Source organism: Athene noctua, chromosome 28, assembly GCF_965140245.1.
Source record: "Athene noctua chromosome 28, bAthNoc1.hap1.1, whole genome shotgun sequence".
Taxonomy (NCBI): domain Eukaryota; kingdom Metazoa; phylum Chordata; class Aves; order Strigiformes; family Strigidae; genus Athene; species Athene noctua.
In genome coordinates this window covers 2023645-2038042 of record NC_134064.1, presented here as the reverse complement: position 1 = coordinate 2038042, position 14398 = coordinate 2023645, and the positions used below count along the sequence as shown (strand labels likewise).

The following is a 14398-nucleotide window of genomic DNA, read 5'->3' as shown; positions in this document are numbered from 1 at the left end:
CCAATATTGTCTGGCTGTTAAAACCCTCGTTAATTTGGGGATGTCATTAATTCGGGGTTATTGTTAATTTGGGGCCCTTGTTAATGCGGGGACGTCGTTAATCTGGGGCCGTCAGAGCTTTGCGAGGTTTAAATCCCACATAGGAAACCGCACGTGGCGCGGCTGCCCCCTTCTCCCCAAAATCCAGGCCCCGGTGAGAAAAGGGGAGGGGGGGGCATTTTCCTATGGGAAAAGCAGTGGGAATGGGCCAGCGAAAGGGTTAAACCAGGGCTGGAGTCCCTGATGGGATCAGCTCCCGCTTTTCCAACCCCTGGCCAGAGCTGGCAGGTCTCTGCTACGAAGCGCACATGTATTTTGGGGGGGGGTGTGGAAGGAAAAAGGGAAGCGGGAAAGCAAATTCCCCCAAAGCCCCCTCATCCGGGGCTCAGAGGTGAAGCTCCTGGCACTCTCCAGCCCGCTGTGGGTTTTCCGAGCCTACACCCGGCCGAATCGCCGGCAAAACTTCTACAAACTCAAAGGTCACAAAGGTTTCCCAGGAGCATCCCAGCGATGGAAAACTGTTTTCCAAAGGGATCTGCAGCAGAAGGAGCGACCCGAGGAGCCCCGGGCCTGCGGAACGCCCGCTGGGACAGATAAACCAGATGCCGAGTCCAGGTGGAAAATGCAACCACGGCCCCGACATCCCCGTCCTGGTGATATTTGCTGGTGCTCGTCTCTTCCCGAGAAGGCCCCGGCGTGAGCCGAGAGCTGGCAGCGCCGAGCCGGAGCCTGCGGGATCCGACCTTTGCTCCCAGCAACGCGACTCCCACGGGAATAAACAGGGATAACCTGGTGCCGGGGAACTGGGTTTCCCCTGATTTCCAACCTTGCACCACGGCGCCGCGGGCTGCAAACCCCTTTTGCCTGGTCAAGCTCGGCACCGCCGTGCAACAGGTCGCTGCAAGAAACACTGGGGGGGGGGGATTTAATTAACGCAGATGCCTCCTTCCTCCCATCCTCCTCCTCCCCGGCTGGACAGCGTCCGCCAGCATCCACCCGGCAATCTGCTCCCGAGTCATTTTAGCTGTTAACATCCCAGCCGAGATCTGAAATATTTTTAGGGGAGGCGCGGTAACGGTGAGCATCGCTCCGGATTAACCAGGGACGTCCCCCCCGGCAGGCGGGTGACGGTCCCTCGGGTGACATTGGGATGCGCCAGCCAAAAACGAGACAAACCCCGGCCAGTCCTTCATCCCATCCATCATCACCCTGATGCTTTTTTGGAGATGCCAGACCCAGTTTGGGGTGGAAAAAAAACCCAAACCAACAAACAACCCACCTCAACCCATCAGGGAAACCCCTCGAGATGGACAAATTTAGTAACTTTTTATTAGTAATGCTTTAAATGAGATTATCCCTAATCTCCAGCGTTTGGCACCGAGACAGCCTGCCAAATTCAGTTAAGGGCTTTCGTTTCCCAACACTGGGGACACCTTGAGCTGCATCGTGACCCACCGCCACCCAGCAAAGGCGTTTTGGGGTCCCGGTGTCACTTTTCCACCTGGGAATGGAGTTTCCATGGGGTTTATTTAAGGGTTTTTTCCCCAAAAAAATGGAGGAGATGGGTCAGAGCATCCTCCCCTCTGCCAGCCCCGATCTTTGTGGGGTGGTTTGAGCCGCTCTTGTTAGAAACCGGCGGCTCCCCGGCGCTGTGCGAGGCTTTGTCGTATATTTTGCCGCGGCGGTAATGAGCGGGTTCCCGAGATGTTGATTAGTTATGCAAATAGCAAAAGCATCAAGAGCCACCCGGGGAGGACAGGAGAGGGTCCGGTGGTGCCAGCGGGATGGGGAGCAGAGAAAAACCTCAACTTCTGGTGTCTTCCCTCCTCCTCCTCTCCCAACGCCCCCGTGGCTGGGGACGCATCACCCAGCGTGGAAACCAAACCCCGCGGGGGGGGGGGACGGCACGAGCGCGGCTCCAGTGCTGGAGGTGTGAGGGGAGACGTTGGCTTTCCCAGGCCCGGCCAAGCCGGAGGAACGGGCAGAACCGGTGCCGGGGAAAGGGGCTGGCTCCCCGGCTCTCTTCGTCTGCCAAACCACCCGGGGAAAGGTGCCGGGACGTGGGAACCGCGGCACACCCCTCGCTCGGCCGCCGGCACCACCGGGACGAGCCCAGGGCGAGCAGGAACCCGCTGGTGCTTGGGTTCCCGGGGGAATCCCACCACCACCGACCCCGGCTCCGGCAGCATCTTTATAAATCATCTTTCTTCAGCACGCCCACCCAGGAAAAGTGCCGGGGCTCAAATCCCCACCGTCAGCCGTTTTTACCGGCGCTTTGCCAAGGGCAAAGTCCTTCCCCCTGCCCTGCCATGTGCCAAGCGCCAGCCCAGCCGCCTGTCCCTGCGTCCCCACGTCGTCCCACCGGCCACCCCGGGGGCAAAACCTGCCGGATACAACTCGAAGGCACAAGGTGGCCCCCACAAATCCCCCCAAAAACAAAGCAGCAGCAATCTTGGGGGGGGAGGCAAAGTCCTAAAAATAAACCTTGAGCAGGAGATGTTTTTCCCTCCCCACTTTTCTGCTGCGGAGACCCCCCCCTAGCCAGAGCAGCCCCCCGCCTCACCCCACCTGCTTGGGCACGACATTAGAAATCCCAGTTACAACCACCCCGGCCGGTAAAACCAGAAGTGCCGAAGGAAGGCACTGTAATTTTTGGTGGAGAAAATGCCACAACTTGTTAAGCTTGGCAATGCTGCCCCCAGGCACGGCTCTGCCCTCACCACGTGCCCCCTTCCTCACCACCCCCTTCTTTTTTTGGGATTCCCCCCCCCCCTCAACAGCACCCAGGTGGATTTCACACAACGTTTTGCTCTTTTATACCAAGAAATTCAAAGAAATTCAGTTTAAAGGTGGGGTTTGTCCTGTGTCCCACTGCCACCCACCCTGTGGTGGTGTTTTGGGATGCCTAAGGGACAAGCTGAGATTTTTTTGGGGGGGTTAAGGCATCAAAGTGGCTTTTAAGGCAGCAGAAGGTCCCATTTCCAGCGGAAATACCCTTAAAAAAATAAAACCATCAACCAGCCAAGAAGGGGCTTTCCCTGCCCACCCCGACAAGCCCCCCTACAAGTTACAGTGACGTTCCAACCACCGCAAAGAGGCCACGGATCACCCCAAAAAGGTGAAGGTGTCCTGGGAAGGGAGGGGGGGGCACGGATGGGTTGGGGGAGGGGGGGCTGGGGGAGCACTCACCTCCCTGCGAAGCCCCTCACACCTCTCCATCTCGGGGCGAACGCTAGATTTCAGGGCTCCCCCCCACCGCGGCGGAGCGGGGGGAAGCGGCGGCTGGACGGGGCTGGCAGACGAACCGGGTGCCCGGCGAGAGGGACATAACGCCGACACCGTCCCCCCCGCCGTGGGGACGCCGGGGACTTCTGTGGGGACAGAGACGAAGCCGAGTGAAGCGCCCAGCTGACGCCAGTCACCCCGACTTTTAATTTCCACCCCGGGGGCGGCCCCGCTGTCTCCCCACGCCTCCTTCCCCCAAACTCTCACCAAAACGGGGTGCTGCCACCCCCCCACATTCCCCCCTTTAATCCCACCTTCTTATTTTTTCCAACCCCATTTTGCTTTTTATTTTGCTTTTCCCCTTAAAAACACGCAGCTCGGCACAACTTCACCCCGCCGCCGCACAACTTCAGCCGCACGCTGGCAACTTTCCACGCACCCCCCCCCACCCCCCCCACCCCCAAATTTAGATATAAAGAGCATTACCGGAAAAAAGGGGTACGGCACCCCCTTGGAAATGGGGGGCCGGGTGGGTTCGACCTGGAGCTACGTGCATGCACGGCGGCGCGGGATGCTGGGGAGTTGGGGAGGGGGGTAGGGAAAAGTGGGGTTGAAATGGGGCTGCAAATTGTGGCCCCCCCACTCTGGGTGGGTGTTGCAGCGGCGCTGCACGTTGTTGCTGCTGCTCCTGCTGCTGCTGCTGCTGCTGGTTCCTTTGTTCTACAGGCGCCCGCTCAGGGGGACCCGCCGGCCGGCCGGGGGGCTCGAGGCCAGCCCCCCGCGCCACCCCCCACAGTGCTTTGCAGCAAGCAAGGGTCGGGGGGGGACACCCAGACCCTCTGAGGTTATGGGGGGAAGGAGGTTGGGGGGTGACGGTTGCACCCCGGTGGTGCTGGGAGGGTTTGGGGGGAAGTAAAGGAGGGGGGGGGGTGTGCTGTGAGTTGGGGAAGGGGGTGATGGGGGTGTTTATTGTAGGGGGCGCGGGGGGGTGTTATTGTAGGGTCGCTGGATGGGGGGTAGGGGGGGGCACCGGGTCGTTCTTGTAGGGCTGTCGGCTGTGGGTCCGTACCGGGGGGGTGTTGTGGGGTCGTCGGTCACGGGGCTGGGCCGGGTTGGTGTTGGAGGGTCCTCGGAAGCGGGGCCATGGCCGCGTCCCCCCGCGGGGTGTTATTGTGGGGTCGCGGGGGGGTCCGGGCAGCTCCCGCTCTGCTGTTACTGTAGGGTCGCTGGAGAAGACCCCGGCGGTGGCAGCTCGGCTCCCGTGTTCCCCACCCCACAGCCCCCCCCCATCCTCCCTCCCCTGCCCTCCATCCTGCCCCGCAGCCCCCCCATCCCCCTCCTCCCTCCAAACCCCTCCCCGCAGCCCCCCAACCCCTGCCCCATATCCCGCCCCAAAGCCACCCCCCCCAAAATCGCCCCTCCCCGCCCCAAACCCAGCCCCACAGCACCCCCCCACCCCCCCGCTGCCCCCCGCTACCTCCGGGACAGGTGCCCCTCACACGTGCTCCGCCCCGCCCCCTGCTCGCCCGGCCCCGCCCCCTGCTCGCCCCGCCCAGTCCGTGTTTGTGTAGGGTCGCACACCCCGCAGAGGCAGAGGGGGCCGGGCCGGGCCGCCATCCCCGCTCCCCCTCCACCCTGGGGGGGCTCACCCCCCCCCCCCAAGGGGTACCCCTAAAGATCCAACTCCCCTCCCCGGCAAAAAACACTCAGTAAATGCCAAATCCTCGTGGTTTTCCCCCAAAACGAGCCCAGCCTGACCCATGCTTGGGTGGCCCTTGGGGCACCGTCACCCCCAACCACAAACACCCCAAAATTGGACGAACAACATCGCCCCCCCCGTGGGACAGCACCCACTGGAGCCCCCCCCCACCTCCCGACCCCCTGTCACCCCCCCCCAGCTCAAGACACAAGAGAACTTGACGTTGCTTTGTGTTTAATTTAAGGGAAACTTAATTTAAGGAAAAAAATATATATAAAATAGGGGGTTGGTTTAACTTCAACATGAGCCACGACGATTTTCCGCTGGAATTTAACCAGCAGGTTAAATCCACCTTACGGAGCATCCCCGGCTCCGGCATCCCCGGCTGGGGGTCTCTATACATGGGGTGGGGGTCACGGTGGGGACCTGGACCCCTGAGCGTGGGGAGGGAGCCTGGGGGACCACCCCACCCTGCCCCGAAGCTCATCACCCTCTGATTATTGGCCTTAAAACCATCCCGTGCTGTCAGAGCCTTAAATCCACCCCACGCCCCAAAGAAAAGGGCGGAGGGGGAGGGCTGGGGACCAGGACTCGTCCCTTGTCCCCGGCGTCGGGATCCTTGGCGGGTACCAGGGCGGTGGGGGTGCCCCGCTCAGATGGGGTCGGGATGCGACGGGGAAGCTTCGGCTCGCAGCGCCGTGGCGAAAGCCTCCACCTGAAAGGAGAAATGACTGAGTTCGGCGCCAGGATGGCCGAGGTTTAAACCAGCCCGGATAGAGAGTGTGGAAATTATTTTTTTCTCATGGAAAAACGAAGATGAGGCGGAGGCTCGGAGGTCGGCGCGAGGTGCCGCCTCGGCCGTGCCCACCTGCGCCATGAGGACGCCCTGCACGGCCGCGTCATGCTCGAAGTCCTTGTCCACATCCAGCACCAGGACGGGCGCGCGCTTCACGTCCGCGAAGTGCACCCTGAAGAAGGGAGGGAGAGAAGGGGTGAAAACAAACAAAAAACACCCCCTCCCCCCAAATCAGGGGGGGTCACCCCACAAGCACAGCCGGTCCGGGTGCCCGGGGGGAGCGCGGCGGGGGCGCGTTGGGACTTACTCCGTGCTCCTCTCCACCAGCCAGCGCTCGTGCTGGGCGTGGAGCTGCTGCAGGTACCCCAGCTGGATGCCCCCCTCCTCGCTCCTCGCCCGCAGCCGCAGCCGCTCCAGGCACCTCTGCACCCGCGCGGGAGATGGGGGTTACCGGGGCAGAGGGCAGGTTAATGGGAGAGAGGGGAGGTTACCAGGACATAATGGGAGAGAAGGGGGGTTAATGGGAGAGAGGGGAGGCGAACAGGACGGAGGGGAGGTTAACGGGATGTGGGAGAAGGGAGGTTAATGGGACAGAGGGAAGTTAACGGGAGAGGAGGGATGTTAGCGGGAGAAAGGGGAGGTTAACAGGAGAGAGGGGAGGTTAACGGGAGAAAGGGGAGGTTAACGAGATGTGGGAGAAGGGAGGTTAACGGGAGAGAGAGAAGTTAACGGGACAGAGGGGAGGTTAACGGGATGCAGGAGTCTGGCAAAGCACCCCCGGGGAAGGCGGCAGCCGGACATCCCGCAGGACGCTGCAGCCCTCCCTCCCCCAACCCCCCCTCTGGGCTCGGTAGCAGACCCCCCCGCCCCGCCCCATCCCCACGGAACGGGAGCAGGCCCCGCTCCTCGGGCCAGCGGTCCCGGCTTAAAACCCAACATTCCGGCAATTCCAAGGGCTGGCCTTGGACTCTGAGCCGAGCCCAACACCTGCTGCAGCCCCCTGGGCACCGAACGCGGGGTCGGGGGGGGCTCTCCCCAGCACCCACCTCCGGGGTCGCCCGCAGGTAGAGGAAGCCGTGGAGGGTGGTGCGGGGCTGCAGGTGCCGCAGGAGGAAGCTGTGCCAGTCCTGGTAGATGCCCCACTCCAGCGGCGCCAGGTGCCCGACCTCAAAAAGGTTCTTGGCAAAGACGTACCTGGGACGGGACGGGAGAGGGGACAGGGTGGCCGGAGCACTGTTGCCATCTCCAAGCCATCCCGCTGGCTGCACGCCCATTTTTTACACCTTTTTTTTTTTTTTTTTTGCACCACCCGGAGGGTTTAATGAAGGCAGAAATCTTTAATTTGGGGCTGAGCGACGCGTGGGGATGCGCGGCCACACGGCGCAGCTACCGAGCCCACCCATCACCTGAGGGCTTTCGAACACGGAGGGGGGAGAAGGGAGCAGCCACCAGCAAAAATTATTTGGGGGATAACGAAGCTCCAAATTATCCAACGTGTAATTACGCAGTGCTCTGGGCTTCACCGGCTCAGCCCGAGGGGGATAGAGGACACAACCCGTGCGGTGTGGATGCGCGTTATCCCATTTAATCCTTTCGTCCCTCGCCTTTCTTATTTTAATTGGGGGGGTACCTGTCGCTGTAGACGGAGCGCTCGAAGACCCGCACGGGGTGGGGGGTCCCGGGGAGCTGCTCGGGCGGCGGCTCCAGCATCGCCTTCAGCCGGCTGAGGCAGGAGAAGGTCTGGAAGGTGTAGGACCACCGCGCCGGCTCCTGGTACATCATCTGGAGAAGGTTGGTGGAGCCCCCGGGTGCCTGCGAAGGAAGAGCTGGGGGGGATGAAGTTGTCCCGCCGAGGCGTCGAACGGCGCCGCGACGCAGCCGGTAGCCGCCGTTACCTCCGCGGTGCCGCCGGCCGGCACCTTTCGCCACTGGGCCACGGGTTCGGTCACCAAGTGCCAGTCGGGGAAGGTGGCCCCCAGCAGCCTCAGGAAGGTGGATTTCCCCACGGCTGCGGGGGGGGGCAGTGCAGGGTGAGCTTGTGTCCCGTCCCCCCTCCCCCGGCTCCTGCCGTGGGGCTGCGCAGGTTTAGAGGGTGCCCCCCCCCCCAATAATAATTAATTACAGACATTAAATTGGACCCCGAGAGGCTGCAGGCTGCGCCCCTCCAAGTACCCCAAGCCCCCCCACGCACCCCAAGTTCGCCCCACCTCCATCGCACCCCAAATCCTCCTGCCCCCCCACGCAGCCCCCTGCACCCCAAATTCACGCCCCCCAAGCCCCCCCCCCTCCCAGTGTCACCGCGGGGCCCCCCCGTTGTCCCGTGTCCTCCCCCACCCCCGCCCCGGTACCGATGTTCCCCTCCAGCGCCAGGCGCAGGGCGGCCCCGCACCGCCCCATCCCGCCACCGCTTCCGCCTTCCCGCGTCATATGCTAATGACATGGTAATGAGCGGCGCGCGCTGCCGCCCCGTGACGTCAAGACGCGGGAAGCGGCGGGAGGGGGAGGGGTGGAAACAGACGCGGAAGCGGCGGGTGGAAGCGCGGGGGGTGCTGGGGGCGGTATGGTAATTTATGCAAATGTATCCCCGCCCACAGCATGTCCCGGCAGCGCTGGAGAGGGGACAGGCGGGGCAGCAACACGGGGAGGGGGCAGCAACGTGGGGCCAAGGGCAGTGAGATGAGGTCAAGGGCACTGGTGTGACATTGGGGACACCCCCATGGGGTCGGGGGCACCAACAGGGGGCCAAGGGCATCAGCGCGGGGTGGGGGACACCACAGGGGGTCAAGGGCATTGAGGGGGGGTTGAAGGCATCAGTAGAGGTTTGGGGGCATCAATGCAGGGTTGGGGACACCATCATGAGGTCAAGGGCACCAACCCAGGGTTGGGGGCATCCGCATGGGGTGTGGGGACCAATGTGGGGTCAAGGGCATTGACACAGGGTGAGAGGCAACGACACGGGGTTGGGGGCAACAACATGGGGTCAAGGGCAACAGCACAGGGTCTGGGGCATCAAGCCAAAGTCAAGGGCATCACCATGGTGTCAGGGGCACCAACATGAGGTAGGGGCTCCCCCACACATTACACCATTACCCCAAACCCTCAAACCCTCCCCCCCCCCAAGATCTCCCAGAAAAGTGACAAAGCCTGGAGAAAAGGCTTTAATGTGCAGAGGGTGGCAGGGGGGAGCAGCAGGGACCGAGGAGGAGCAGGGCACCCCAACCCCGGCAGGGGGGCGAGGCGGGGCAGGGGGGGCCGCTGCGGGGCGGGGCGGGGGCTTAGAAGCATTTTCGGTGGACGATGGAGGGTCCGGCCTCGTCGTACTCGGGTTTGCTGATCCACATCTGCTGGAAGGTGGAGAGGGACGCCAGGATGGAGCCGCCGATCCACACCGAGTACTTCCGCTCCGGCGGGGCAATGATCTGCCGAGACACAAGCCTGTTAGGACGCACCCCTTGATTCCCACCCCCTGCCCCAACATTTGGGGTATTGGTGGCCACGGCTTGCAACCCGATCACCACCACCACCACCACCTACTTTGATCTTCATGGTGCTGGGAGCCAGCGCCGTGATTTCCTTCTGCATGCGGTCAGCGATGCCGGGGTACATGGTGGTGCCGCCGGACAAGACGTTGTTGGCGTAGAGGTCCTTGCGGATGTCGATGTCACACTTCATGATGGAGTTGTAGGTCGTCTCATGGATGCCGGCTGACTCCATGCCTGGGGTGGGAGGGGGCTGTCAGCACCCTGACTCCCACCCGTTCCTCCTCAGGGCTCCCCAAAAGAGCCATGGGGTCACCCATGGGTTTGTGCCAACATGTGGGGTGCAAAGGGCTTGGGGGAGCCCCGAAACAGCGCTGTGGGGTACCTGTGGGAGGTGGTTGAGCACTGGTGGGGTGGTGGGGATGGGGGGCAACCGCACTGGGAGCTGCCAGGACAGTTCAGGGTGGGCTCACCGATGAAGGAGGGTTGGAAGAGGGTCTCAGGGCAGCGGAAACGCTCGTTGCCGATGGTGATGACCTGACCATCGGGGAGCTCGTAGCTCTTCTCCAGCGAGGAGGAGGAAGCAGCCGTGGCCATCTCGTTCTCGAAGTCAAGGGCCACGTAGCAGAGCTTCTCCTTGATGTCACGCACGATTTCCCGCTCGGCTGCGGGAGACAATGGCGAATAGGCTCAATGCGGTGCTGCGGCAGCACCACGGGGTCCCCCGTCACCCCGTGCCCCCCTCTGCGCCCCCGTACCGGTGGTGACGAAGGAGTAGCCCCTCTCAGTGAGGATCTTCATGAGGTAGTCGGTGAGGTCGCGGCCGGCCAAGTCAAGACGCATGATGGCGTGGGGCAGCGCGTAGCCCTCGTAGATGGGCACGTTGTGAGTGACGCCGTCCCCGGAGTCAAGGACGATGCCTGGGAAGGGAGGGGAGGTGAGGGAGGGGGCTCGAAGCCGCCTTGGTCCCTTCTCCATCATGGATGGTCCCCGGGATGCCGCGTGTCCTACTCACCGGTCGTGCGGCCGGAGGCGTAGAGGGAGAGGACAGCTTGGATGGCGACGTACATGGCGGGGACGTTAAAGGTTTCAAACATGATCTGGGAGGGAGGGTGAGAGGGTCAGCAGGTTAGGGGGGGTCCCCAGTGGCATCCCACCCCCAACCCATGGGGGCCGTGCCTTCCCGGAGAGACGGGGTCATGGGAAAACACATGGATTGTTGCATTGCACAGAAAAATAGGTGGGAAAAAAAATTAGAAGAAAAGTAAAGCACCAAGCTCCACCCCACCACCTGCACCAGCCCCTCCTGGCTCGCTGAACACCCGAATCCTCCAGCCCTGGCTGTGGTTTTGAGGGTCCATCCCCATCCCGGGGGTCTCGCAGCACCTTACCTGGGTCATCTTCTCCCGGTTGGCCTTGGGGTTGAGGGGTGCCTCGGTGAGCAGGGTCGGGTGCTCCTCGGGGGCCACGCGCAGCTCGTTGTAGAAAGAGTGGTGCCAGATCTAGGGCAGGTAAAGGAGAATTGGGGTCTTATCCCAAACCGAAGCCGGGGCCGGCACCCACTCCCCATCCCGGGGTGGGGGTCTCACCTTCTCCATGTCATCCCAGTTGGTGATGATGCCGTGCTCAATGGGATACTTGAGTGTGAGGATACCCCTCTTGCTCTGCGCCTCGTCGCCCACGTAGCTGTCTTTCTGCCCCATGCCTACCATGACACCCTAACCCCAGCGAGAGAGACGGCTTCGTTAGCTTCATTTCGGTGATCACAGCAGGGTGGAGGGTGCCGTTCGCCTCCCCTGGGTACCCACCTGGTGCCGGGGCCGCCCCACGATGGAGGGGAAGACGGCGCGGGGGGCATCGTCGCCGGCAAAGCCGGCTTTGCAGAGGCCGGAGCCGTTGTCGCAGACCAGGGCGGTGGTCTCCTCCTCGCACATGGTGGGGCCGGGAGCGGTTGGTGTTCAGGGGGACCTGGGGGAAAAGCTGGAGCGAGGGGGGAAACCAAAGTTAAAGGATGGGTGGGGAGAGGGTTACGCCGCGTCCCCACGTCCGACTTTGGATGGTTGGAGTCCTTGGGGGGCAAAAATCCTCCACGGGCTGAGGTGAGGGGTGGCTGCCAGGTCCGGCCCTGGTGTGGTGCTGCTCCGAGCGAGGTGATGCTTGTGCCCCATGGGTGCAGCTCCACACTGACACTGCTGCTCCATCCTTCGCCAAAACGGGTGCCAAAGCCTCCTGCCCGCGCTCAGCTGGCAGCAGCACTGCCCAGGGAGCTGCAGCGCTGCCGTCCCCGGCCCGTGCCCCCCGAGCGGGCAGCGGGAAGGCAGCCGATGGCCTCTCTTCTGGTCCTGTCTTGGCAGCCCCTCGCCACTCTGCCCTCTCATCGTTTCCCAAAAATGGGAAAAAAATAGCCCTTCCTGGAGGGTGCCCTCGTCCACCAGCAGATAAGCTCCCCAATCCAGAGGGAAGCAGGCAAAAACCTCGCAGGAGCCCAAAAAGAAAAAAAAAAAACCCAACACCAAAATCGCAGGGATTTCTGGAAGAGTTTTGGCCGCGGCCCAGCTCTCGTCGCCTCCATGGAAGCCCCCAGCTGCGGGGTTGTGCCGGGGTTGTCACCCCCCCCCCCGTGCCATGAGAACTGAGCCTGGGCCACCCCGTTAAGCACAGGGGCACCCCGAAACCCCCCGGGGTGTTTTTCCTTCCTGCTTTTTTTTGCAAGCAAAAGGGAATCCAGGGCTGGGCAGTACTCACCGTGGAGGCGAGAGCTCCTTTCCTCTGGGACCGAGTCCCGAGGAGCCTTTGGTATAAATACCAGCCAGCCCGTGAAACCTCAGAGGCGGATCCTCTCTAAACAAAGACCCTAAATAGGCTAAGTGATGGTGTGTTAGCCATATGGCCATATAAGGTGTTTTATTTCATTAAATTGACCTTGGACTGGTGGTAGGACCCAGCACGGTTAATTATTATAAGAAAAATATATGTGGGGATGCTTGGGAGGCAACATCCCATTTGTGAGTCTGTTCCTTTTATGCTCCGCTCCGATAAACAAGTGAGACACAAGTCCTTATAAGTGACAGCCTCAGCATCTCCGGTTCCTGGGGTGAGCGTGGAGAAACCCCACCCGGGTGGAGGTGGGTGTCGGGGCTCTGCCGTGGGGGACACCCCGGAGCCGGGAGGGGAACTTGGCATTGCCAAGACACTGGAAATGCCCCGGGTTGGTGCATCGCTTCCTCACAGCCTCAGTTCCCCCATGTCTCTGGAATCAGGCACCTTTGGGATGACTCTCCCTGGGGTTTTCTCTCTCTGTCCCTATTTTTGGTCTTTCTGTGCCCCTTGTCCCCAAATCCTCAGCTTGAGCAGGGCCAGGACTCGTGGGTCCAAAGCCCAGCCCTGCGTCACGGCTGCACCCGGTTCTCACCCTGTGCCCGGGAGGATTTTGGAGGCAGGATGAGCCCAGACACCCCAAGGGGCAATGTGGGTGCTGTGCCCTGGCCCCCCTCAGGCCGAACACAGCCTGAGGGGGCCGGAGTCGCCCCCAGCCCTGCGGACACAGCCTTGGCAAGCAGAGCCGCAGGAGCCCACGGCCCTCGCAGAGGCCAGCCAGTGGCTGCCAAACTCCTGGCTGCCTTTTTAAGGGCAATGGTCCTGCACTGGGGACTCTCCCCGAGCACCCGAGGCAGGGGGAGGCAGGAGAGGTGCCCTGAAGCCACCACCCAGAGCTACGGGGACTCGGGTTGGAGATGGGAAAACTGAGGCACGGGGGCCTGGGCTGGCTCCTGCTTTGCTCTGTGGGGTCCTGAGCTGTGCTCAGGGCAGGGCCATCAAGGCACCGGTGCAGCAGTAAGGACCAAGAGCTGCAGGGTCCCACCACCACCAGAAGGGACCCAAGAATCCTGTTCTCCCCAGCCCTGGAGGGAGGGAGCAGGCTCCGGGCTGTCACTCTGTGAGGTAGGACAGGGACACGGTGGCTCACACCTCCAACAATGTCCCCAGTCATTGGCTCTGCCTGTTACTCCCCTTCCTCCAGGAAACCTCAGCACAGGGGGGCTGGATGTGGGCCCCAAGTCCCCAGCTGTGCACTTGGTGTCCCCACTACACACCCAGCACCCCAGGGACCTGCCTCCACCTCGTGTCCCAACCCAGTTCCCTTGGTCTGCTGCCAAACATGAGGTCACCAAGGCAAAAGGTTACCATATATGACATGCTGATAAAAAAAAAAAAAAAAAAAAAAAATTATTCCGAAACCCAGTAGAGCGGGGGAGTGGCTGGGGAAAGGGGGGCTGGATGGAGACAGGAGCCTGGATGGCCCCACGTAGAGGGAGCACAGTGGTGGGGGGCTGCATGGAGCTGGTGGTGGGACCCTGTCAGGTGCCCCTCAGGGTTGGGGGGGGACACCGTGCCCAAAGCCACGGAGACACCCCCGAACCCCCAGCTGGTGCAAACCACGGGGTATCAACCCCAGCCCCTGCTCTGCAGCACCAAGTCGAGCGGCGTGGCCATCCCTGGTGCTCACCAGGGACGGGCATGGCAGCTCCATCTCCCCGTCCCCGCAGGATCCCCAGAGCGCCCCGAGCTGCGGCACGGCGGCCAGCTGGGCCAAGAAGCCTTTTGGCATGGCCAGTTTGAAGCTGGGACGGCGGCGGCAAAGCTCCGAGTGGGAGCAGGCACGCAGCCTAAAAAGGAAAGGTTTGGCCACCGCAGCCAATCCAGCTGCCGGCTCTGCCGGCGCTCGGCGGCCCCGGGATGCTCGCAGGAACGCCAGGCATCCCCCGGCACGGGCGAGGCTGGCCCGGGCTGGGACCAACGCGGGACGAGGAGGGGGAGTCAGCCCTGGTTTGTCGTGGGATTTCAAAAGTGCTGGCGCCCAGGCCGGCCCTCAGCACCTCCCTATAAGGGTAACATTCACGCTTTAAACCCCTGCCGAGGACGGACAAACGAGTGACGAGAGCTGGGGCAGGGATTTGGGTCTGTTCCCATCTCCAAGGCGGAGATAACATTGCTCCCTGCCTGCAGGAAACCCCCCAAAACATGCAGCCCACGCTGTTGCAGAAAATAAACTGTTTCTGCAAAGCGTGGCTCCTGTTCGGATTTAGCTCCTACCAAATTCAACCCCCTGTTCTGAGCAATTCTAAGGTATAATGGTCACATCTAGTGCAGCCGGACAGA

The 14398-nt window shown here is 62.2% G+C and overlaps 2 protein-coding genes across 2 annotated transcripts; both read right to left on the bottom strand.

The window, feature by feature from the left end:
• Positions 1-5186: 5186 nt before the first annotated feature.
• Positions 5187-8186, bottom strand: DGUOK (deoxyguanosine kinase). Its single transcript, XM_074928473.1, has 7 exons — positions 8108-8186; positions 7655-7767; positions 7390-7571; positions 6806-6953; positions 6067-6182; positions 5832-5931; positions 5187-5678 (listed from the first exon to the last, which is right to left on the bottom strand). The coding sequence occupies exons 1-7, from the start codon at positions 8184-8186 to the stop codon at positions 5616-5618; spliced, it is 801 nt and encodes a 266-aa protein (XP_074784574.1). The 3' UTR covers positions 5187-5615.
• Positions 8187-8921: 735 nt separating this feature from the next.
• On the bottom strand, positions 8922-12001 carry ACTG2 (actin gamma 2, smooth muscle). The gene is made up of 9 exons (XM_074928743.1): positions 11984-12001; positions 11047-11218; positions 10828-10956; positions 10630-10740; positions 10254-10338; positions 9997-10158; positions 9712-9903; positions 9294-9475; positions 8922-9178 (listed from the first exon to the last, which is right to left on the bottom strand). The coding sequence occupies exons 2-9, from the start codon at positions 11170-11172 to the stop codon at positions 9035-9037; spliced, it is 1131 nt and encodes a 376-aa protein (XP_074784844.1). The 5' UTR covers positions 11173-11218; positions 11984-12001; the 3' UTR covers positions 8922-9034.
• Between the last annotated feature and the right edge of the window lie 2397 nt (positions 12002-14398).